The sequence below is a fragment of the Salvelinus sp. IW2-2015 genome, linkage group LG26 (assembly GCF_002910315.2).
Source record: "Salvelinus sp. IW2-2015 linkage group LG26, ASM291031v2, whole genome shotgun sequence".
Taxonomy (NCBI): Eukaryota; Metazoa; Chordata; class Actinopteri; order Salmoniformes; family Salmonidae; genus Salvelinus; species Salvelinus sp. IW2-2015.
Genome location: NC_036866.1, coordinates 24,089,699 through 24,116,752, shown reverse-complemented (window position 1 = coordinate 24,116,752; position 27,054 = coordinate 24,089,699). Strand labels below are relative to the sequence as shown.

The window sequence follows — 27,054 nt, the reverse complement described above, 5'->3', positions numbered from 1 at the left end:
GCCTTTTTCTTCAGGTTGTGTCTGTATAGTTCTTCTGTTCCTCACCAAATTAAATGTGCCACGGTCTTCAGCTGGACTCAACACTAGACGGTTAGTTTCTATTCTTTTTACATTTGATTTTAAAAAATTGCTGGTTTACTTCTGTAGTAGTATTCTAATAATAGGGTACCGTATTCAATATAAAATGTTTCTACAAGTCAATATGCTGGTAGTAGTTCCAAACTTGCTTCAGGTGCAACAATGATTCATTGTTATGTCATTCACATAGTTGATCAGTCATAATGGCTCCAGAGAAAACAGCATCCACCAAAGCCCAGTTAAAGGTGAGGTTTCCAAACAGTTTACAACTACATGTTCATGCACTGATGTCACTGTAACATAATTCCACTACAGTACAACATCCTAACCCTCATCTGTAAATCTCTGACAGACTATAATAACAGTTATGTATATATGTAGCCTACTATAGTATGTATGCACATTGACAGAGTCGAGCATGTCCGTCTCAGCTTGAGGAGTGAATTGTTGTTCCATGTCTCTCAGGACAATGTGTTTGTCAGACTCCTAAGCCTACCTGCAGTGAGCTCTACCTGTGAGGTTATTGAGAGGACCTACACTAGCACCAAGCAGACCCACCCGCTCCTCTGCTCTGTGTGTGGGGTGTATGAGAGGGGGGCCAGGACCGCCAGCAGTCTGGCAGTGTGGAGCATCCAGCCTGCCATCGACCGACTGGAGACCCAGCGTGAGCACACTGATTCCCTGCCTTAGTGCTAACTGTCATCAATTGCTGCACTGCAAAAATTGTTAGTCACCCTGCCACCAGTCCAGACAAATAGATAGGCTGTGTAATCAGTTCATTAACCATATGTTCAGCTACTACAGTACAATAGTCTATACTGCTTCACACTGCAGTACCATTACCTGATTGTGATGTTCATCTACTACAGTAACCTGAACATGCAGTACCTCAAAAGTAATCCTTCAATACATGTTGATGCTATGAAGTGCAATGCATGAAAAGGAGTCAATTAGCTCATTCTCACTGAGAGGGTTTGCTGTTTGTTTGATTATCTGTAGTGACAACAAATCCGTTGTGCTGTTGAGTCTGGGAATGTGTCCTGCCGTGCGCCTGGGCTAGGGCCAGCTCTTAGTAGAGCCAGGTTTAGTAGACTGAGCCAGGTCTACAAGACTTGGTTTGACTGTTTCTATGTTCTACTTGTTGATGGGGAGAACACACAGTTGTCATGAAACTCTCTCTGGGGATGTTACATTTCCTGGTTGTGAAATTAAATTTATATTGGATGAACTCTGTGTCCTGAACTCACATTCACAAATTGCAAAACTGTTCTCTGGTGACAAGTAAACTTTGACATTTCATAATAAATTGGGCAATTTAAATATTTCATTGTCTCACGTTCTAGCTTTCTTCACAAACATTTTTTATGAACAAGCATGAAGGAAAATATTGAATCTGGAAATGCAATACAGCTTTGCTCACAACCCATTGGCTCGTGAGGAAAAACGATCTGTTGTAATGAGTGCAATATAATGAAAGTACCAAGGCAGATTGAAGATTGCAGCTTGCATGTCACTAAGGTGTGCCATAGATATTCTGTCTCAGAGAGCAATACCATAATGACAATGATCTCATCTGCATTTTTGCTATCTTGCTCCTGGAGATGTKTAATAACGTATTATTTGAGTAGAGAACATCTTTCAATGTGTTCATTGTGTTCAATGTGTTCAATACATTATGTGTAAAACACATAATGACCTTCTCTAAACACAATGTATTGTCTCTAGTTGTTGCTGCCAACAATCTGGCCTGTAAAGGGCTGGATCATCTGGAGGAGAAGATCCCAGCCCTGCAGTATCCCCCTGAGAAGGCAAGGAAGCTATTTTCTGAGTCAATTTAAAATGCTTGTTACACAGCATGACTTCTGCCCCTAAAACCTGTCTTTTCCCTCTGTTTCACACAGCTGGCGTCTGGCATAGTGGATGCAGTCACCTCTACAGTGCAGACAGCTAAGGAGGGCATCTCCAGCCCCATCGCTGGCACCTCAGACAGGGTGCTCAGCATGGCATCCAGTTGGCTCCAGTTGACCAGGAGTGCCTTCGGTGATGGCTTTAGCTACGTCCTGAACAGCAAGCCTGTCCACCTTGCAGGGGAGGGAGCAGACACTGCACTGACCCTGGCTGAGAGTCTGGTCAACTATGTTCTGCCTGGATCCTCTGAGGAGAATGGTATACTTCACAAACGTGATGTTTTTTTCTTCTTACTGTGTTGAGTTAGTTCAGATAAGAACATGGAATGGGAGTATGACAGCTAAACATTTACAATGGTCTGTGCTATCCGTTAAGGGACGTCCCAAAGATCMCGGATTGCACTGACCSATTTAAAAGGTGACAGTATACTGTRGCTATTTCAACTTTCACCACAAGGTGGCAACCTACAATTGAGAAASAAAACAGYGGAGTGCTATGGTTTCATGGTTACAGCAGGCAAGCTGTAGTAGATGACTGGTGATAGGAGATGTTTTGTTTCAGGACACAGAAAGAACATAACAGCATGATTTAGACAAGTGAGATAAAATGAACATCTCTAAGCAATGTCTGAAGATGAGATGTTCTCTAGCACTTGCACTAGACACAACAACCTCTTCACCCWCCACATGAGGACTCATACATGAGTCAGTCTGTTACAATCTAAGGGAAATATATTATATTCAACAAAATTAGCCAAAGACATACTTGGCTTGCCAACTGGAACCATATCTGGCTGTTAAAGAAGGTGCCAGACCATAAGGAAATCTATAAAGAATCCCCATACCATACCTGTAGAACAGGGGTGTCAAACTAATTTCCCCCTGCGGGTAGCATTTGGTCTTCACCGAGGTCTGGAGGGCAGCACTTAAAATGTATTATATTTCCTCGCAGTCAATGTGTAGAAAATTGTACCATATCCATCGCTTTTGGAATTTGATCAGTGTTAGCATTTTACATTATTTGTCAGACACTCTTATCCAGTGACACTTACAGTACATAAACATATTTGTTTTTTTATACTGGTCCCCCAGTAGGTGCCAGCGATGGGGCCCCCATAGGAATTGAACTCACAACACTGACATTGCAAGGGTCATGCTCTACCAACTGAGCCACACGGAACCTTCAGCAAGCTGGACAGAGTGAAGAGACTATAAATGTAGAACCATTATCATTTCTACAGTTTAAATTTGGTTTTAGTCATTTCAATGATAATTGAGATTATTCTTATTTTTTTTACTCAAACCCCCTGCCTGCCAGATTGAATGGGCTCTTGAGTTTGACTCGGGCTGTTGAACAATCTATTATTTGCTTTTATACTGTGCGAGGGGGCACAATGTATAGGCACTTCTGTCCGGTCTGCAAATGTCATTATTAAGTCAATGACCCCCATTTTATATAATTGGTATTATTGGTTCCACCTGTGGCCCTGTCTGGCCAGACAAGTCACTCGGGTGTTCTCCAGACTAATCCTCCTGCTCTGGGAGTACAAGTGATCCAGTCCTCAGATAGGCAGGCAGGATAAGCACTTGGCCCTGTCTGACTGAGGTTAATCAACCCATCCCACGCTCACCACTCACACAGTGTGTGGTATATAGGCTCTCTGAGGTGAGCCATCTCTTAGACGCTCTGTACAGAGAACATGCTGTGCTGCTCTGATGATTAGAAGGCTGGTGTTAAGAAACAATTCTTATTTGGGAATTTCAGTACTTCCACTGAACATTACACACAAGTTCCCACGTGGTTCTCTTAAAAACCTCTTCCATGTAAATTACCCTGTTTTTGCCCACTAACATTTTTGCTTATAAATTGATCTTTGGACACCGTAGATCAAAATGGCTTGCATTGAGCAGTAGCCCTGACTCTCATGGGCACAGGAGTATGTCTCATCTGCCTTTTTATAAAGGCACTAACAAAACATATGGCTGTAATCCTTACATTTTATTGCAGCAAGGGAGAGTGGTTTTGTCACTGTAGCACATTTTTTGCGAAATTTTATAGCCAATAATCAAAAATAATTCATAGATTTTAAACCTTTCTGTTTGTCATAGACGGACAAGATTAATATGAGATGAAAGGCGAGTTCCTATTGAGTTCTGAAAGCCAAGCTAGAGCTCTGAGCCGTTCACAGCGGAGGGGGGGGGGGCAAACGTTTTGATCAGGAAAGACCTTTAGGAAATATGTAAATTTTCTCTAACACTAAATGTACAGATATGCATTTTAGAGTTTTATAAGGAAGGTGAAATCTTATTGTATAAATTGACTATACAATATATAGAAAAAAAAGTCATCTCAAGCCTAATTTACACAATTTAGTTGAATAGGAAATGCATTATGATAAAAATTGAACATTTTATTCATTTGTATTGTATACTTAAGCTTGTCCTCAAAAGAAAGTGACTACACCTCAGCAATATAACTGTTTTTACCAGAAAGGTTAGATGGTAACCTTTCTTGGAGTGTGCAGCATTACTAGTTATTGTTTATGTCCCTCTCATGACAAATAATTACTTTTGGGGATTACATAGATTACATTTAGTTACCTTTTGAGTTCTAAAGCTTCTTCAGGCTTGGGTCTTTTTTTCTCCACTTCCTGTCTGACTGATGTGCTCAAAGTAAAGTGCCTGTTACTCAGGCCCAGAAGCCATGATATGCATATAATTGGTACCATTGGATAGAAAACACTTTGAAGTTTGTAGAAATGTTAAAATAATGTAAGAGACTACAACACAATAGATATGGTAGGAGAAATCCCAAAGAAAAACCAACCGGAATAGTTTTTTTTGAGAGCCCATGCTCTTCCAATGGAACGTTTTGGGTCATATCCAAATCCAGCTCCCARATTGCAATTCCTATGGCTTCCACTAGATGTCAACAGTCTTTATTCAAGGTTTCAGGATTGTTTCTTCCCAAACGAGGAAGGATTTTGAGTTTTAATACTGGGAGTCAGAGTTGGAAATCAGTCTGTGCGTGCGCGATGAAGAGGACATGCACCTGCTAATTTTGCTTTCCTATTGAACATATTTATTTCTGTATGAAATATTATAGTTTAATTACATTTTAGGGTACCTGAGGATTAAATAGAAACTTATTGTTGACTTTTTAACAAAGTTTAGAGGTAGCTTTTTGGTTTCCTTTCTCTGCATGTTGAACGAGTGGATTACTCAAATCGATGACGCCAACTAAATAGACTTTTTGGGATATAAAGAAGGATTTTATCTAACAAAATGACCATGCATGTTGAAGCTGGCATCCTTTGGATTGCAAATCAGAAGAAGATTTTCAAAAGTAAGTGAATATTTAATTGACCATTTGTGATTTTTATGAAACCTGTGCTGGTTGAAAAATAATTTTATGGCATTTTTTATGATATTTTCAAACAATCGCATGGCATGCTTTCGCTGTAAAGCCTATTGTAAATCGGACAATGCAGTTAGATGAACAAGACTTTAAGCTTTTCACCGATATATACGACACTTGTATGTACCTAAAAGTTTAATATCGATAATTTGTATGATTATTTATTTGAAATGCGCGCCCTCCAATTTCACTGGAAGATGGCGACAGGTGTCCCGCTGGCGGGATGCCTAGCCCTATTAAGCAATGTTCTCAGAACGTTTAGAGACTGTATAGTCCTCTTTTATGTCAGTTATTGGAAATATTCAGAATGTTTTATTTTGCATAGTAACATCAATAAGCTCTAAATTCTTAAACTGTCCATAAAAACCACAGGAACTTTGTTCTCTGAGCTTTCCTAATCTAMGAATGTCATTTTAAAATAAGGTAGCACTATTATTAAAAGTCTTATTGAAACATTTAGTAAAAGTTTTTTTTAAAGTTATTCACAAACCTCCAAATGACCTATAATTTATGTTCTCAGAGTGTAAATAAAACCTCTAGGGAAAACCTTATCGGAACCAGAATAAAACATTCTCAGAACCTCCCTGCAACCTAAAAATTATTGTTTCCAAAACAGGCAAAATGTTCATGTACATTTCCACCACTTCCAAGGACCCAAATGTGCTAGCTAGTGACCACCTACAGAATGTTACATCCCCATTCCACACAKTAAGGCCAGAAGTGTTTACCTACAACAAGACCAGTCAAAGGTTTGGACACACCTACTCATTCCAGGGTTTTATCTTTTCTTTTTACTATTTTCTACATTGTAGAATAATAGTGAAGACACCAACACTAAGAAATAAAACATATGGAATCATGTTGTAACCAAAAAAGTGCTAAACAAATCAAAAATTATTTGAGGTTCTTCAAAGTAGCCACCCTTTGCCTTGATGACAGCTTTGCACACTCTTGGCATTTGCACACTCGATTTTTGTATGTGTGGGGTACAGAAATGAGGTAGTCATTAAAAAATCATGTTAAACACCATTGCACACTGAGTCCATGCAACTTATTATGTGACTTGTTAAGCACATTTTTCATCCTGAACTTATTTAGGCTTGCTGTAAAAAAGGGTTTGAATACATTTTGACTTAAGACCATTACAGATTTCCATTTTTAATTATTTTGTAAAAATGTCAAACAATTCCACAGGTCAGTGACAAATCTAAATTTTAATAAATTTTAAATTCAGGCTGTAACACAACAAAATGTGGAAAAAGTCAAGATGTGTGAATACTTTCTGAAAAGTATACTTCTTCGGAACTCATGGACATAAGACATAGTCACTCAAAGATTAACCTTCTGCTCACAAGTAATGAACTGTAACATTGTCTGTCAGTAAATAAGATACAGTATTTATGTAACAGCTATAGAAGTTTGGAATCTAGTAGTTCTTACAAGTTTGTTTGCTTTTTCTTAGTGAGGGTCCATCCTATTTGTCCTTCATCAGGAGTGGTCAGCTAATGATGATATGTGATGCTTTGAGTTAGAGGTTGTTGAGTGAAAAGGATACATTTTGTATCCATTTGTCCAGCCGTTGAGTGCTCTTTATCTGTCCCCCAGAGTCGGCTGCTTTGTGGGAGCAGGAGTCTGGTGTCAGTGCTCCTGGCCTTCCGCCCAGCTACAGGAGGCTTGGGGCTCTGGCCAGCACAGTGTGTCGACGTGCCTACAATCAGACAGCAGCAACGCTCCAACACGCCAAGAGTCAAGGTCAGGACCTGGTCACACACATCTCCGGTGTGTCTCCACTGGTAAGAGCCAGCTGTCTGTTTAGTCTCAGCCGCAGACACTGTAAATAATTGTGGGGGAATTAAATTAAAACATCACATTTTCGCTGATGGGATCTAGATACAGTGGAATTGGCCAATCAAAATAAAATGTGGCAGCCCAATTAGGTTCTACAGTCAGTCCAAATAAGGAAAAATGTGTGAATTTTGACCTCTGTTAGCCCAATGTAGAGTTGTTGTTGCGGTCATCAGGGAGAGGGAAGAGCATGCCTGTGGAAAGACTCATATGAAATGTATTCCTATTACTTACAGCCAGCGTATAATTTATTTATTTATGACTGAAAGATTGACACAATTCTATCCATCATTTTGACATGTGAATTACTTGATGTGTGTTCAATTATGAAATTAGGTATAATTATTTGGGTTATTACTAGAGTAAATGCGTACTCTCTCGGAGGTTATGTCACACACAGTCTAAAGCCATAATTCATTCCAAATCCCTCTCTGGGAATCACATCAATTACAGTAGTTCTCAATAACAGCAGGGGTTACTGGAGTATGGCAGTTGAAATCCCAGCTGAAATAAGCATTGAARAGAGACCCAAGGAGAGACAGACAAGACAGCCAGAGTTACACTGAGTGTACAAAACATTAGGAACACCTTCCTAATATTGGGTTGCAATCTGTTTTTCCCTCAGAACAGTCTAAATTCGTCGGGGCATGGACTCTACAAGGTGTCGAAAGCGTTCCACAGGGATACTGTCCCATGTTGACTCTAATGCTTCCAAACGTTGTCAAGTTAGCTGGATGTCCTTTGGGTGGTGGACCATTCTTGATACACACAGGAAACCAAGCAGCGTTGCTGTTCTTGACATACTCAAACCGGTGTGCCTTACACCTCCTACCATTAAATCTTTTGTCTTGCCCATTCACCCTCTGATCTTTTTTTAAATCTTTTGTCTTGCCCATTCACCCTCTGAATGGCACACATACAGGATCCATGTATCAATTGTCTCAAGGCTTAAAAGTATTAAAAGTATTATTTAACCTATCTCTTCCCCTTAACCTCTCCTCATCAGAAACGCTGACTAGCATAGCCTAGCCTAGCGCCACAGGGAATATCATATAATATAATTTCATGAAATCACAAGTCCAATACAGCAAATGAAAGATAAACATCTTGTGAATCCAGCCAACATGTCYGATTTTTAAAATGTTTTACAGCGAAAACACAACATATATTTATGTTAGCTCACCACCATATCCAAAAAAACACAGCCATTTTTTCACAGCAAAGATAGCTTTCACAAAACCCACAAATAGAGATAMAAATAATCACTAACCTTTGAACAACTTCATCAGATGACAGTCATATGACATCATGTTATACAATACATTAAATAAAGTGGCTTTAACAGTTGATATCAATAGGGGATCATAACATTCACCTGGTCAGTCTATGATTTGATTTGTCATGGAAAGAGCAGGTGTCCCTAATGTTTGTACACTGTATATCCAGTGTGTACAGCATTAGCAATTAGGCCTACAGGGATTGGTCTTTTTTGCTCTTTGCATCCCTTTGCTTTTAAAAGTAAAATGATTAGTCCAATTCAAAATGCCTGTAATTCACATGACACAATAGCTCAATATACAGCACCCAATTGAATTGAAGGTACTTGAATCCTTGAACTTATTGGTTATCCCGTTTTGGTATCTACTGACACTGTAGATATTTTTGGTTGTAGGGACTGTACTCCCCAAGGTGTAGAAGTTACCTTTTTACACACAGATTAATTCAATGAAGCAGATGGTCCTTTTATGTATTTATTGCAGTTGTCTTAGTTAGATCGCTTTTCACAGCATTCCTTTTGATTTAAACAAAACTTTCCGTATGTTTGCCCGTGGAAGAAGTGGTMACATTCGAGAGAGAGAGGGGTCCTCAAAGTTGACCCATTTTGYATACCCCACCATATTATGAGACATCCATGTCATCACTGTAAAAGATAAACGGTTGAGTTTGATATCTTTCAAACAGGTTACAAACAGGGTTTGAATACAAATTAAACTTAAAAAATATGTTTTTGTCAATTTTCATATTCGCATATGTTGTAGYTTAGACTCTATTTGACATCATCTGAGGTTTTTGTGTTGTGCCCACCAATCGGTTGAGAAGCAACATGTTCTTGAATACAGGGTGGGTATAATTTCAATCATAGAAATATAATGAACTTATCCCTTCAGACCACTGCAATTTAGCTGTTACACCATTGAAATTGAATTTGAATTTACATTTTTACTTMTATTTACTACCACAAAGATGGCCGCCGGGCCACCCACAGTTGAATGTCAACTTCATTGTTTGTCTATTCTATATTTCTATGGTTTCAATAGGTTTCCTATAGAGGATTGACAGTATAATTTAAAACCGATATTCCTATTCAAGTCAACATTCTCTGATGTGTGGATCTCCAACCATTTTTGAAAGTTAAATAAAAGCATGAGCTAAAGCACACACAAAAGTTGCTAGAGGTGCTGACTAATGGCAAGTAAACTGTAGGATATAAAAATAAATAGTCGCACACTCTATATACAAGATCCCAGTAATTTGAAAATTGACATTTTATTCCCATTTCAGTACATTTATCAGTCAAATCATGACACCCCCCCCCCCCAAAAAAAAAAAACATTCATAATGTTTATATATAAAAAGCAATGTTCTGGAAATGATTTTAAAAAATGGACAACCCTGTTTGTATGCTTTTAATAAATATCAATCTCAACCGCTTATCTTTTCCAGTGACGAAGACAGGGATGTTTGATAGTATGGTGGGGTATGCAAAATTGGTCAACTTTGAGCACCTTTTATCTCTTGAATGTTTTGGCATTCTACWATGGGTAAATATGTATGGAAGGTTTTGTTCAAATCAGATGGGGTGCTGTCAAAGTGATTGAATTCAAATGGATTTACCCAGATGTGTTTGAGAATGGCTGTACATAAGATGGTGGTCTGAGTCGATACAACTTAGTGGCCTTGTGTCTGACGTCAGCCAATAAATGCAAAAGCTTAGCGCTTTTGAATGGATATTCTCACAGTTGTGGGTTTGATAAGGCTTACAGTAGTTCTAGATACTACTCAAACTATTATAAATAATCGACTGGAACAGTGTGCGAGGCAAGTCATTTTTTTGAACCTTCTTTCATAATGATATAGAAGCTTCTAAAATATGACTTGTAACTGAGTAATTTTATTACTGTAACTAACATTTAGTTTTTTGCAAATATGTTGTTATGGATGATTAAAATTGACTTTGAAAATGTACTGTTCCCTGCCAGACTGAATATGCCATGAAGAACCTTGAGGCTGTGGAAACAGTGGGCCTGTTCTTTCAGAGCTCATTGATGGGATTCTTCAGTTGGGAGGAGCAGAGAGACAAAGCGACAGAAGCAGAGTTTCAGAAGGTTATGAACCCTTACATCGTACCAGCCTTAGAGCAGGTCTCAAACATAATGCACATCACCATATTTTTTAATAGTAAATTAGGTCATTTCATTATTGTCATTAGAGGATGTTTTACTGTAAAGTCTTTGCTCCCTCTGTGCTACAGTATTTCTCTAGATTGATGTGGTCATGTCTGCCCCACTCAAATATGCCTAAAAGTCTCCCAATGCGATCCTTGATGTACCTCATGGTATTCTCAGAAAATGTAATCAAATACTGTATATTCTTAACATTCAGCTCACATTCCCTGAGACTCCCCCTACTGAAGTATAATTGAGGGAGTGGATAAAGAAATCTGAAGTGCTGTTACACAACATACAGAATCTGGCCTCTAGGTTCACCCTAGAAGACAGCCAAGACAATACCCATATGTACAATACATGTTGTACTGTTTATGTTGATTTACTGCTCAGAAAAGGCTGCCTGGTTAGCAGAGTATAATGAGCCACACCATGTAAGTAGGTGGTGTTGTTGTATGGTAAAGAATTGTTCAGATACTCACCTTGTATTACATTCATGTCCCTGTGTTTCAGAGTGGTGGTGGGCTGCAGCGCCTGGTGAGTGGCCTTGGTTATCAGCTGCAGATTAACTACATGTCAGTTGTGTCCAGTGTGAAGAGTGCCCCTCAGACCACCTTTGGCTTGGCTAAGAACGGGCTGGGTGCCGTGTTGGAGACCTTGGGCAGCGCCCGGGAGCGTGTGGTGAACAGCATCTCCTATTATGTTATGGTGAGTCACTCCGTCATCCCTGCCATCCCCTGATTTGATTTGGCCCTCACATACAGGCATTGATTCTATCTGGCTTACCCTTCACTTGAACCCCTCATGTGGGGAAAGGAGGGAGCTGCTCCATCCCCCAACCCAATCATCCATTATCTGTGTGATCATAACACCAGCTCAGCTCTTCAGAGAGGGCCGTATCACATACTGTAGGAAATAATCAGATCAAGAAGTGGTTAGAATGCTCTATATGGCTAAGTGACTACATATTGGACATGATTGTAGTGTGTACAGATTACCTATTGCATATACTGTACCTCAAAGGATTTGTTCAGGAAGTGAAGTCACCCGTTTACGGGTACAGTTGACCACTGGCACAAGTGGTTGATGTATTCTTCTAATTCACAGTTTTTGTATGTAAACTAAAGGAACATTTTGTTCAGGGTGGCCCCACTACWTGCGTCATTTCAACAATCTGCAGTGTCTTTATAGGCCCTTGACAAGGCTTAATTTCAGACATTCTTATTTAGTGATTTCAGTTTCAAATCAAATCAAACTTTATTTGTCACATGTGCCGAATACAACAAGTGCAGACCTTACCGTGAAATGCTTACTTACTAGCCYTTAACCAGCAGTGCAGTTCAAGAAAGAGTTAAGTAAAYATTTACCAAATAAAGAAAAAAATTATAAGTAACACAATAAAATGACAGCGGTTATATAGAGGGGATACCGGTACGGAGTCAATGTGCGGGGGTACAGGTTAGTCGAGGTAATTTGTAAAGTGACTATGCATAGACAATAAACAGAGAGTAGCAGCAGTGTAAAAACAAATGGAGGGGGGTGTCAATGTAAATAATCCGGTGGCCATTTGATTTAATTGTTCAGCAGTCTTATGGCTTGGGGGGTAGAAGCTGTTTAAGGAGCCTTTTAGTCCTAGTCTTGGCGCTCCGGTACTGCTTGCCGTGCGGTACGGTAGCATAGTAAACAGTCTATGACTTTATTGACTGGAGTCTCTGACAATTTTTGGGGCTTTCCTCTGACACCGCCTAGTGTATATAGGTCCTGGATGGCAGGAAGCTTGGCCCCATTTATGTACTGGGCCGTACGAACTACCCTCTGTAGCTCCTTAAGGTCAGATGCCAAGCAGATACCATATAAGGTGGTAATGCAACCGGTCAGGATGCTCTCGATGGTGCAGCTGAAGAACTTTTTGAGCATGTGAGGACCCATGACAAATCTTTTCAGTTTCCTGAGGGGGAAAAGGGGTTGTCGTGCCCACTTCACGACTGTCCTGGTGTGTTTGGMCTAATGATCATTCGTTGGTGAGGTGGACACCAAGGAACTTGGAACCCTCGACCCGCTCCACTGCAGCCCCGTAAACTGTTCGCCCTGCCTTTCCTGTAGTCCATGTTCAGCTCCTTTGTCTTGCTCACATTGAGGGAGAAGTTGTCCTGGCAGTCTCTGACCCCTCTATAGTCTGTCTCATCGTTGTTGGTGATCAGRCCTACCACTGTTGTTGTCAGTAAACTTAATGATGGTGTTGGAGCTGTGTTTGGCCACGCAGTCGTGGGTGAACAGGGGGTACAGGAGGGGCCAAAGCACACCCCTGAGGGGCCTCAGTGTTGAGGATCAGCGTAGCAGACGTGTTGTTGCCTACACTTACCACCTGGGGGCCAGCCCGTCAGGAAGTCCAGGATCCAGCTGCAGAGGGAGATGTTTAGTCCCACAGTCCTTAGCTTAGTGTTGACTATGGTGTTGAACGCTGAGCTGTAGTCAATGAATAGCATTCTCACATAGGTGTTCCTTTTGTCCAGGTATGAAAGGGCAGTGTGGAGTGTGATTGCGTCATCTGTGGATCTATTGGGGCATTATGCGAATTGGAGTGGGTCTAGGGTATCCGGGAGGATGCTGTTGCTGTGAGCCATGACCAGCCTTTCAAAGCACTTCATGGCTACGGGGAGGTAAACATTTAGGCAGGTTACCTTCGCTTCCTTGGGCACAGGGACTATGGTGGTCTTTTTGAAACATGTAGGTATTACAGACTCGGTCAGGGAGAGGTTGAAAATGTCAGTGAAGACACTTGCCAGTTGGTCCATGCATGCTTTGACAACACGTCCTGGTAATCCATCTGGAGCCGCAGCTTTGTGAATGTTGACCTGTTTGAAGGTCTTGCTCACATCGGCTACCGAGAGCATTATCACACAGACGTCCAGAACAGCTAGTGCTCTCATGCATGCTTTAGTGTTTGCCCTGAAATGTGCATAAAAGGTATTTAGCTCATCTGGTGGGCTTGCGACACTGGGCAGCTCGCGGCTGAGTTTCCGTTTGTAGTCCATAATAGTTTTCAAGCCCTGCCACATCCGACAAGCGTTAAATCCGGTGTAGTAGGATTCAATCTTAATCCTGTATTAATGCTTTGCTTGTTTSATGGTTCGTCTGAGGGCATGGTGGGATTTCTTATATTCATTTACCAGCGTTGGGCTAAATCGTCTGCTAAATCATTGCCGCCACTCCAAAAATTATGAAATKTTTATTTTTATTTTTTATAAGTGTATGTTTATGTAGATTTTTTTTATTAGTGCCTTCAGAAAGTATTCACACCCCTTTAGTTTTGTCACTGGCCTACACTAACCCGTAATGTCAAAGTGGAATAATAAAAATGTTTAATTAATTAAACATGAAAATCTGAAATGTCTTGAGTCAAGAAGTATTCAACTCCTTTGTTATGGCAAGCCTAAATAAGTTCAGGAGTAAACATTTGCTTAACAAGTCACATGATAAGTTGTCTGGACTGGGCACCTATTGGTAGATGGGTAAATATATAAAAAACTGATATTGAACATTCCTTTTGAGCCTGGTGAAGTTAACTACACTTTGGAAAGTGCATCAATACACGTCCTTCCTAACTCAGTTGCCGGAGAGGAAGGAAACTGCTCAGGGATTTCAGGTTACTTTAAAACAGTTAATGGCTGTGATAAGAGAACTGAAGATGGATCGACAACATTGTAGTAACTCCACAATACTAACCTAATTGCAGAGTGAAAAGAAGGGACCCTGTACAGAATATAATATATTACAAAACATGCATCCTGTTTGCAACAAGGCACTAAAGTAGTACTGCAAAACATTTAACTTCTTGTCCAGAATACAAAGTGTTACGTTTGGGGCAAATTCAATACAATACATTACTGAGTACCACTCTACAGGGAATTTTGAGGAAATTTTAATTATGAGATTGCTGTTGTTTGAATTTGGCGCCCTGCACTTTCACTGGCTGTTGTCATATCGATCCCGTTAACGGGATTCCAGCCATAAGAMGTTTCAAGACACTAACAGCTTACAGACGGTAGGCAATTAATAAGGTCACAGKTATGAAAACTTAGGACACTAAAGAGGCTTTTCTACTGGCTCTGAAAAACACCAAAAGAAAGATGCCCAGGGTCCCTGCTCATCTGCGTGAACGTGCCTTAGGCATGCTGCAAGGAGGCATGAGGACTGCGGATGTGGGCAGGGCAATAAAATTGCAATGTCTGTACTGTGAGATGCCTCAGACAGCGCTACAGGGAGACTGGACGGACAGCTGATCGTCCTCGCAGTGGCAGACCACGTATAACAACACCTGCACAGGATTGGTACATCCGAACAGCACACCTGCGGGACAGATACAGGATGGCAACAACTGCCCGAGTTACACCAGGAACGCACAATCCCTCCATCAGTGCTCAGACTGTCCGCAACAGGCTGAGAGAGGCTGGACTGAGGGCTTGTAGGCCTGTTGTAAGGCAGGTCCTYACCAGACATCACCGGCAACAACGTCGCCTATAGGCACAAACCCACCGTTGCTGGACCAGACGGGACTGGCAAAAAGTGTTCTTCACTGACGAGTTGCGGTTTTCTCTCACAATGGGTGAAGGTCGGATTCGCGTTTATCGTTGAAGGAATGAGCGTTACACAGAGGTCTGTACTATGGAGCGGGATCGATTTGGAAGTGGAGGGTCCGTCATGGTCTGGGGGCGGTGTGTCACAGCATCATCGGACTGAGCTTGTTGTCATTGCAGGCAATCTCAACGCTGTGCGTTACAGGGAAAACATCCTCCTCCCTCGTGGTACCCTTTCTGCAGGCTCATCCTGACATGACCCTCCAGCATGACAATGCCACCAGCCATACTGCTCGTTCTGTGCGTGATTTCCTGCAAGACAGGAATGTCAGTGTTCTGCCATGGCCGGCGAAGAGCCCGGATCTCAATCCCATTGAGCACGTTGGGGACCTGTTGGATCGGAGGGTGAGGGCTAGGGCCATTCCCCCCAGAAATGTCCGGGAACTTGAAGGTGCCTTGGTGGATGAGTTTGATAACATCTCACAGCAAGAACTGGCAAATCTGGTGCAGTCCATGAGGAGGAGACGAACTGCAGTACTTAATGCAGCTGGTGGCCACACCAGATACTGACTGTTACTTTGATTTTGACCCCCCCCCCCCTTTGTTCAGGGACACATTATTCAATTTCTGTTAGTCACATGTCTGTGGAAATTGTTCAGTTTGTCTCAGTTGTTGAATCTTATGTTCATACGAATATTTACACATGTTAAGTTTGCTGAAAATAAACGCAGTTGACAKTAAGAGGACATTTTCTTTTTTTGCTGAGTTYATAAAGTACATTCGGAAAGTATTCAGACCCCTCGACWTTTTCCACATTTTGTTACATTACATCCTTTTTCTAAAATTTTAATCCCTCATCAATCTAGACACACTATCCCATACTGGCAAAGCAAAAACAGGTTTAGATATTTTTTTAACAAATTTTTTAAATAAAATGCCCTGGAAATATCACTTAAGTATTCAGACCCTTTACTCATTACTTTGTTGAAGCACCTTTGGCAGCGATTACTGCCTCAAGTCTTCTTGGGTATGACACTACAAGCTTTGCACACCTGTATTTGGAGTTTCTCCGATTCTTCTCTGCAGATATCTAGGTTTTGTGTGTGTAATCTCCTCAGATCTCTGTTCAGTACCACCAGGCAGAGGCCTGACCCTGCTGTTTGCTCTGTTGCCTCTGTTAAAGCCCTCATTATCACCCTGTGCAGAGAGAGATGGCTTACAGAGCTGTCACAATACAGCAGTGTAGCGCTCACTGACAGACAGCTCCAGACCAGAGGCACCCGTCTCCTGTCACCTGACTAAGAAAGAGCTTAGATTTATTTCACAAGAAACAGAATAACTGAAACCCAAACGAGTGGAATCTTTTCTGTTTATCTTGATTGATGCTAGACAAAAAGGACTGCCAGTGTAAAGTGTTATTGTGATTTCTTAGCGAGTWCCGCTTCCTCATCATTCGGCTCACACTCAGGCTCACGCTGAGGTGCAAACCCAGGAACTCTGCTTTCTAGCACATGACCTCCCTCCTGAAGMTTCTTACCAGTCACGCAACGTGAAAAGCTAGCTATTCAGCGGTGCAAGTTGGGACACTTAATGAAATCATCCAGTGTTACTGAAGTAAATTGACTAGCAGTGAATTTACTCTGCACAGTGAATTTTCACCCATTAGAAGCAGAAAGAGAGGGGAGAAGGATTATGGGTACCAGCTCCCTCAGTGTCAGTCTGACTGCCTGACCAGCATAGGAAGGTCTTAGTGGGTGTGCAGCCGCTGCACTTGAGGAGAACAACTCTGCAGGGGACCTTAATATTCTGCTGGGGAGTATTCAGGCAAAGGGATATTGGATAGCTGGCATTTTATTTATTATCAATTAACACATTTCTTCAGGTTTTTTCTGCAGCAAAAAGGTCCCCTTAGCCTTAACCACACATTCCAGACCCCCTGCTGACCGTTGTAACAACTTTTATTGGGAGATTGAAAGTCAATGTTAGGACAGGTTGGCATACAATGCCTTGACGTTGGACTCAGCAGGGGATTTTGATTGCAGTCTGAGATGTGGCCTAAAACTTCTGCCTAGTCTGTTATATTAAAGTAATATTATTTTGACTCTATCATTTTTTGAATGCACGAACCTCTTAGCTGAGAGGTTCATCTAGCTAGTGGTTAGATTGTTATTTTTTTTACATTGTATGGTTATTTTTTTTACATTGTATGGCTCCTGTATTGGAGGAAGGTGAGAACTCAATGTTGTCTCAATGGCACATGTATACACTCACTCATAAATTCCACCCTCATGATTTTTTTTTTGCAATGTAAATTTATGTAAAGCACCTCAATCATTGGTCTTAACGTTAATGCCTTAGGGTTCCCTTTGCAACTTGTCAAACAGGACTTGGATGTTATTTGAGGCACCATGGTCTAGTAAGCAGTGGACATCCTTCCCACCCCACTAGTTTTCATTTCTCTAGGTACAGACTCATACAATAATATGATCTTGTTTATATACAAATCTTGATCATGCGTAAACAGAACTATATACACAAACACACACACACAGTTAAAGTGTTTCTGTGAACACATACACACAAAGTCACTTCTATTACCAATGGCAGTTAGGAGAGGAAATATCTAATGCAAACAGGTATTATGTTGAAGTTTGAACAGATCAGATAACATCTGCCCAATTATGGTCACCCCATCAAACAACCGAGGCTGGTGTCTCGCAAAAGCATCAACAATCCTCTCCATCTGTAGAAATAGCTAGAGTTAAGGCCCAGTTCATCAGTGACACATGGAATGAAAAGGGTGTTACAAATACTGGATTTTTTTTCTTCTGTGCTGTATTATTAGTAATCGACTTCAGTCCCACATTGTGGATGTGTTGAGTGCCAGGTCTCTCTCCATTCAGAGATGTCAGTATCAAGCYTGTCTGTTGGTCACGACTCCACATCATCTTGCAAGTGCTGGCTCCATAGACCCATCTGTGAACACATACAGTCACTCTTCTATTAATAGTGATGTCTGACAAACGAACATATACTATGTTGAAGTTTGAACAGGTCAGACTAAACCTACCTAATTCTAGTTTCCCCATCGACGACAGTTGGTCAGCAGTCGGTGAGGCTAGAGGTAAGGTTTTTGCCAGCGCCCTATTGATGGGCATGGCTGCGTAGATCAGCTCCTGGCCCMTCCATTAAATATACTGTTCGGTCACACACAGACAGAGACCACTGATTACATGATCAATGGTGGTTATGATTAGCATGGTGAAACTAACCTGATCRCTACATTYACCTTTCTATTTCACGTAAGATATCATGATATGTGACGTGAAATAGAATGGTAAATGAAGCGGTCAGGCCGGTTCCACCAGGCTAGGTTATGAAGGTGAATTGGRACAACTTGAAACTGTTTTGACTTTTGACCAGGTCAAAWGTCACCAACCTGATTTCAAGTGTCCTCCCTGTTCCATTTATAGGATTGCTCAAAGCGAGGGCATGTCTGCGTGATGCTGACGGTCCCCTTGCTGGTCTACTCTATGTTTCATGATCGGCTGTAAACTGGACATCTCTTGAACAACTGCAGCAGGCAATCTTCATAATCAATGTACTTCCTCATCTTATGAGTTCGTGCTGACTGGGGGTGCCTGTGACAAGTGATACAATAGATAGCCAAGTGGTAAATTGCATTTTGTTATAAAGAAAGAACAAAGCTTTTTGATAATGCACTTCACAACCAAAATGACTCTACTACTTGTATCAGCTTGACTGGGTAATTAATTAAATTGCTAGTTTTTCAAACTGGGTATTTTTTTATACACTTTCACATAACACACATTACCGTTGGTGATGAAGCTATCTGTGTCATCAGGGTAGTAACTCGGGACAAGCTAATTTGATGCTTTACAGATGTAGACTGACTGTAGCCTCAGATTAGATTCAGGCCGGTGACGCTGTTAAAATCAAATCAAATCAAGTTTATTTTATATAGCYCTTCGTACATCAGCTAATATCTCGAAGTGCTGTACAGAAACCCAGACACAAAAAAAAAAACAGCAAGCAATGCAAGTGTAGAAGCACGGTGGCTAGGAAAAACTCCCTAGAAAGGCCAAAACCTAGGAAGAAACCTAGAGAGGAACCAGGCTATGAGGGGTGGCCAGTCCTCTTCTGGCTGTGCCGGGTGGAGATTATAACAGAACATGGCCAAGATGTTCAAATGTTCATAAATGACCAGCATGGTCAAATAATAATCAGGAGTAAATGTCAGTTGGCTTTTCATAGCCRATCATTAAGAGTATCTCTACCGCTCCTGCGGTCTCTAGAGAGTTGAAAACAGAAGGTCTGGGACAGGTAGCACGTCCGGTGGACAGGTCAGGGTTCCATAGCCGCAGGCAGAACAGTTGAAACTGGACCAGCAGCAAGGCCAGGTGGACTGGGGACAGCAAGGAGTCATCATGCCCGGTAGTCCTGACGCATGGTCCTAGGGCTCAGGTCCTCCGAGAGAGAGAAAGAAAGAGAGAAGGAGAGAATTAGAGAGAGCATGTAACGTTAAGGGTTGTTGCTCCTATTTCACTGTATTATTCAGCCTCAGACATGAGTTATCTACCACCATAGGTGCATCCAATTATTTAGTTTTGCCCTTGACAATACAGAATACACTTGTACGAGCTACGAACTAACTTGTAAATCCGACATGTATGAAAACATTAGCTAGCTACAGACTAGCTATCTAGCTAGCCTGCCTCGCTAGCATTATYAAATGATAACGTTACATAACCAGCAATATATAGACAATACACAAACTTGTATGAGCTACAACCTAACTGTTGTAATGAGGTAGCTAGCTAGCCTGCCTTGCTTTATCAAAAATAGCTAGCCAAACACAACCAGCAATAGCGTTATCAAACACATCCAACCTGATTTCAGTAGCTTCTTCATTAATGAGATAAAGGCATGTTGTGTTCAATAAGGAATGGGGAAATTCCATTGTCTGAGAAAATTGATAATCTGTGGCTTAGGAAATGTGCTATAAAGATAAGCATGGAGAAAATACCCATTTACCTACTGTGACATTGCCATTGGCCCTCTAAATCTGTGGAGCAAACAGGTGACTAAAAACTCAACGTGAACTTCATCACAGCGACAACACGGTTAGAACTAGATGCTYTKTGTCAGCTGTGGGACAAAAAAAGTACAACCAGATTATGAAAGACCGCATTTATCCAATCCAAATAGGTACCATGTGCCAGGCCAGTTTGTCAGTTACTATCATATTTTATCATGCCTTTACTGGATATCCTTAGGGTCATAATTCTTTCGAAATTTCAGATGAGGAAAGACTAGACCTTGATGTACAATGCCTTCAGAAAGTATTCAGACAAACAAAGCGGTGTAATGGGTTCACACTCAATAATATATTGCATAAAGCTTACTTCATTATCCAATGCGTACACAGACGTTTTGGCTTTACAGCCACATTCAGTGTGTACAATTTTCATTAATTCAAAGCAGCATTTGTAAAGAACAACAGATGAGCAGCAGATGGTTCTAATCAGGGTTGCCACTCATCTGCCAATCAGGGACCCGGCCCCTCTGGTCTACCTGTATGCAAATTAGTCACAAAAAGATACAGAATTATAGGGTATGGGAGCGGGCATGAAAGGGCAACTCGCAAATCAATCGCCCAGGGGTGTCCACTCACCTAAATACGTCACGTCAATTCATGAGATAGCCGACCACAAAGGACATCAGACAAAGCCGTTCATAAATATGTGGGGCTAACTCATAAACGATATGCAAAATCTGATATGGAAAGTGTTCTTGTATAAATGTGGCTTAAAGGAAGAATGCGAAATCTAGTTCTTCGTTTAAAATTGTGGAGATACAGAATTTAAGTTATATATCCACATCGCTTCTCTTTGGAGTAATTTGTTGTCATAGTCTGTGACACAGTCACCTCTAGGTGGTGGATGAACCTTTTAGATCCCGACACAACACAATTCATTAATTGAATGATTTTCTTTTCTTCTATAAAGTGTCTCCCAACTGGCGAGGTGATATCTTGATGTCTAATAGTGGATTTATGTTCTTCACGACGTCCTTTCAAGGCGCGGGATATACATCTTATTACACTAACATATATATATATATATATATATATATGTATATATGAGTTATATATAACTCCTTTATTAGTGCAATTTATATATTACTTTATCGCATAGGTCCTAGAAGTCTGAAGGCATGCAAAGTTGAAACATTTCCTTATGGTGCCATGAGGTACAACATCTACAGGGGAAGCATCCTTTTATGAATGCCTCTGTCACGTTCTGACCTTAGTTCCTTTTTTATGTCTTTGTGAAGTTGCATGTATGCACTCTTTGTTTATAGCAGTCACGTTCGTTTTGTTATTTTGTTTAGTGTTCTCCGTGTTTAGTCGTCTTGGATTAAAAATATGTCTTCACGTGACGCTGCGCTTTGGTCTACTCACTACGACGATCGTGACAGAATAACCCACCAACCAAGGACCAAGCAGCGTGGTAAACAGGAGCAGAGGATTATGGACTCATGGACATGGGAGGAGATACTAGACGGTAAGGGACCCTGGGCACAGGCTGGGGAATATCGCCGCCCCAAGGAAGAACTGGAGGCAGCGAAAGCTGAGCGSCGGCGATATGAGGAGGTAGCATGGCAGCGCGACAGGCACGAGAGGCAGCTCCCAACATTTTTTGTGCTGGGGCACACGAGGAGTGTGGCAGAGTCAGGTTGGAGACCTGAGCCCACTCCTCGTGCTTATCGTAAGCAGCGCGTTACTGGTCAGGCACCATGTTATGCGGTTAAGCGCACAGTGTCGCCAGTACGCGCTCATAGCCCGGTGCGCTATAGGCCAGCCCCCCGCAAGTGTCATGCGCCGGCTCTGCGTGCTGTGTCTCCGGGGCGCTGGGAGGGTGCAGTGCGTCCTATGCCTGCGCTCCGCTCGTGCCAGGCAAATGTGTGCATTGAGCCTAAGGGAGAGGTGCGAGTGGTATGCACCAGATCTCCAGTGCTCACCCACAGCCCGGTTCAACCTGTGCCTGCACTCTGGAGGGTCCGGGCTAAAGTGGTCATCCAGCCTGGAGAAGTGGTGCCAAGGCTGCGCACTAGAGGCGCCCCTGGGTCCAGTGGTGCCCTCTACTAGGGTCTCCAAACTGGGGTCGGTGGCGAGGGTCGCCACTCCTAAGGTGCCACATAAGTGGGCCGAGACTATGGTGGAGTGGGGTCCACGTCCCGCTCCAGAGCCGCCACCGCGGTAAATGCCCACCCAGGCCCTCCCCTATAGGTTCAGGTTTTGCGGCCGGTGTCCGCACCTTTGGGGGGGTACTGTCACATTCTGACCTTAGTTCCTTTTTTATGTCTTTGTGAAGTTGCATGTATGCACTCTTTGTTTATAGCAGTCACGTTCGTTTTGTTATTTTGTTTAGTGTTCTTCGTGTTTAGTCGTCTTGTATTAAAAATGTCTTCAAGTCACGCTGCGCTCCACACTACGACGATCGTGACAGCCTCTTCTCTCTCCACATCTGATTTAACTAATATGTTTGATAGATTTGTTGATTGTTTAAGGTGAATAAAGGAGGATTCTGGAAAAACAGAATTTAACCTCTAACGAGTCTCCATCCGGGATCCTCCTCATCAAAAAAGCTGACTAGCATAGCCTAGCCTAACGCRACAGGGATATCATATAATATAATTTCATGAAATCACAAGTCCAATACAGCAAATGAAAGATAAACATCTTGTGAATCCAGCCATCATTTCCGATTTTTAAAATGTTTTACAGCGAAAACACAATATATATTTATATTAGCTCACCACAATAGCCAAACACACAACGCCATTTATTCACCGCCAACATAGCTTTCACAAAACTCAGAAATAGAGAGAAAATGAATCACTAACCTTTGGACAACTTCATCAGATGACAGTCTTATAACATCATGTTATACAATACATTTATGTTTTGTTCGAAAATGTGCATATATAGAGCTACAAATCGTGGTTTTACATTGTGAATACGTAGCCACAATGCACCATATTGTCCGGAGATATTTTGGACAGTTACCTAATCTAACCAAAGAACTCATCATAAACTTTACWAAAAAATACATGTTGTACAGCAAATGAAAGCTACACTGGTTCTTAATGCAACCGCGGTGTTAGATTTTAAAAAATAACTTTAGTACAACATACAGCATGCAATATTGTGAGACAGCGCCCTACAATTCTCYGCCTTGTTGGAGCCAACATAAAACACAAAAATACGAAATAACATCATAAATATTCTCTTACTTTTGATGATCTTCCATCGGAATGTTGTGCAAGGAGTCCTAGTTCCAGAATAAATCGTTGTTTGGTTTTAGAATGTCCATTTCTTCTGTCGAATTAGCAACTTTGGCTAGCCAAGTGGAGGGCACATGTCCAAGAAATCGTTGCGCCTGGAATGAAAAATTCCAAAAGTCCCAATAAACGTTGAATAAACTGGTCAAACTCGGTTGAAAATCCTACTTTATGATTTTTTTCTCATATGTATCCAATAAAATCAGAGCCGGAGCATTTCGTCGTGTATACGTAACGCATTTCAGAAGACAATGTGGAGTTCCCCTGTGCGCAGTTGAAAACTGACAAAAGAGCGGACCTGTCACTCCAAAAGCTCTCATTCGGCCTTACATCAAGCTAGACACCCCATTCAACCTTCTACTGCCTGTTGACATCTAGTGGAAGGCATATGAAGTGCATACAGATCCATAAATATAAGCCAGTTGAATAGGCAGGCCCTGACAGAGCCCCATTTTCAGAATTTTCACTTCCTATCTGGAAGTTTGCTGCCAAATTAGTTCTGTTTTACTCACAGATATAATTCAAACTGTTTTAGAAACTTCAGAGTGTTTTCTGTCCAATAGTAATAATAATATACATATTGTATGATCTAGAACAGAATACGAGGCCGTTTAATTTGGGCACGATTTTTTCCCAAAGTGAAAACAGCGCCCCCTATTAAGAAGAAGTTAAAGAGGAGTCTGATAATGTGCCAATGTTTGGCAATAGACTTGATGCCATTACGACTATCATTGAAAGTAAATATATAGTTTACAGAAAACCCTTTCTTCTGCTTATTAAGTAATTGGCTTCTGTTCAAGCTTTTAACTTGTTTTTTAGCTTTATCAAGCCAGGTATCGGGGTATCCCCTCAAGCGAAAATGCTCAAGGAGAGAATATGATTGTCTATCATATTCTTCCTCTGTCACAGATGCAATGCAGTCTTTGAAGTTGGCTTACTGGTAAACCTTTTTTTTAGGGGGAGAGGGTAATAACTATCACTATTGATTTGTGAACCTTAAACAGACTATTAAGGAACGGAACTCCAGAAAATATTCACACCCCTTGACTTTTTCCACATTGTTGTGTTACAATTTTAAATTGATTAAATAGGTGKTTTTTTTGTCACTGGCCTACACACAATACCCCATAATGTCAAAGTGGAATTATGTTTTTAATTTTTACAAATGAATAAAAAATTAAAAGCTGAATTGTCTTGWGTCAATAATTATTCAACCCCTTTGTTATGGCCAGTCTAAATTAGTTCAGGAGTACAAATTCTCTTAACTTGATGTCCTGAATACAAAGTTATGTTTGGGTTAAACCCAACACGTCACTGAGTACCACACGTCATATTTTCAAACATGGTGGTGGCTGCATCATGTTATGGGGTATGCTAGTCATCGGCAAGGACCAGAGTTTTATTCGGGGGGGAGTAAAAGAAACAGAATAGAGCTAAGCACAGGCAAAACCCTAGAGGAAAACCTGGTTCAATCTGCATTCCAACAGACCCTGGGAGACAAATTCAATTGTCTACATCTGCATTGCTTGCTGTTTGGGGTTTTAGGCTGGGTTTCTGTATAGCACTTTGACGTCGGCTGATGTGTTAAAAGAAAAGAAAAGAAAAAAAAAAGGGGCTTTATACAATTTTTTGATTGACAATAACATTAAACACAAGGCCGAATATACACTTGTGTTACTTAGCCTACAGTAGGTACAGTTTTGATTTAATTGTCTTGAAAAACTATGGCAAGACTTGACAATGGCTGTCTAGCAATGATCAACAACCAACTTGACAGAGCTTGAAGAATTTTTTTAAAGAATTTGAAAATATTGTACAATCCTAGTCTACAAAGCTCTTAGACTTACTCAGATTCAGTTGTAATTGCTGCCAAAGGTGATTTTAACACATATTGACTCAGGAGTGTGAATACTTATGTAAATGAGATCTTACTGTATTTCATTTTCAATACATTTATACAAATTTCTAAAAACGTGTTCACTTTGTCATTATGAGGTATTGTGTGTAGATGGGTGAGAACAAATATTTAACCCATTTTGGATTCAGGCTGTAGCACAACCAAATGTAGAATAAGTCAAGGGGTATGAATACTTTCTGAAGGCACTTTAATTTCAGATTTGCCTGAAGGTGGTGTGATGCATTCTGGGTAATGTCGGCATATGAAAAGGCCTGCATGCATTGTTCCCTTCATAGATCATACAAGAGTCTTTTTGGCCTCATTGGCCTGTTTGTTCAAATAGCCTCCTAATGAAATATATTTAATCCATCAGAATGTCATTCCATTTCTCCTTGCCATCATATACAGCTCCTATCCCGAAACAACTGACAAAGCACTGCTAAACAAGAGTAATACCTGCTGAGCTATTTCTGGGAAAACACTGTCTGATATCTAATTAGCTGCAGGCCCAGATGACACGTCTCAAATAAGCAATAGCAGGTTTTTTTTAAGAAGCCATTGTAGGAGGGGGGGAGGACAACACAGACCTTCCCATGAATTCAACTAAGCCTGTGACACTCATTAAATCACCCCTGTAGAAGACAATAACCAAACAAGTAATGATTAAGATGAAAGGATTAGAGCTAGTCCTAATTACTTGGATGAATTGCTATCAATGGTCATTGGTTTTCTTTGGACACAGATTCCAGGGTTATCCTCCTACAAGGGTTCCGAGCCTGGCTGCAGTGCTGGGGATGAGGAGGACGGGGAGCCCAAGATCTCTGATGAGGCCCGGCTCCTTAAGCAAAGGGTCCTGCTGCAGATCCCCCAACAGCAGAGGATGATACTGGGCCAGTCCTACACATCTATCGTCACCCAGCGCATCCCACAGAGAGGAGAGATCGCTATGAGGTCCCGAAACTCCTCGTATACACACAATGTGCATTCCCGCCGCTACAGCCCCACCGCTAAATACGTTGTCACTGTGGAGCCCATTCAGAAGGATACAACTGAAATGGATGACTAACAGTGTCAACTAGAAGCATTTTAATATAAGCTTGCAACAATGCTGTGATTCAACCAATGCAACAGTATTTGTAGAGCTTTATGCCGTAACAGCAAGTGCAATCATGTATGTTAAAGGTCTACAAATGTAATACTTGTGTGTTTCTTTGTGATATGGCCAAAGCTTTGCTTGAAAGAAGGCCTCCTATTCTGTTGACAAATACAGAGCTAATAGACAAAGCCATGTCTGAAACAATGATTTATATATGCAGTAGATGACTATTAGGAGGGGGCGTGTTGAAGCCACCGCACCTCCATCTTGGCAAAGATATTCTGGAAGTTATAGAAATGCATTTGTTAATGTCGACAAATTTCTGCCACATTTAGTCTATTTCAGACAGATTAAAGCATACTTTAAAATTATGTCAGCTAAACATTAAAATGGCAAAACATTTTCCATAAAGTATAATTTTGA

The 27,054-nt window shown here is 41.2% G+C and overlaps 1 protein-coding gene across 2 annotated transcripts; it reads left to right on the top strand.

Annotated features, from left to right (window-relative positions):
* Positions 1–27,054, top strand: plin1 (perilipin 1). 2 transcript variants are annotated; one of them, XM_023970648.2, is made up of 9 exons: positions 1–90; positions 269–323; positions 544–742; positions 1,804–1,886; positions 1,980–2,244; positions 7,009–7,196; positions 10,509–10,634; positions 11,208–11,402; positions 26,278–27,054. In XM_023970648.2, the coding sequence occupies exons 2-9, from the start codon at positions 282–284 to the stop codon at positions 26,599–26,601; spliced, it is 1,422 nt and encodes a 473-aa protein (XP_023826416.1). In that variant the 5' UTR covers positions 1–90; positions 269–281; the 3' UTR covers positions 26,602–27,054. The 2 variants fall into 2 exon arrangements, with proteins under 2 accessions (XP_023826416.1, XP_070291307.1); XM_070435206.1 differs by having other exon boundaries at positions 10,509–10,670.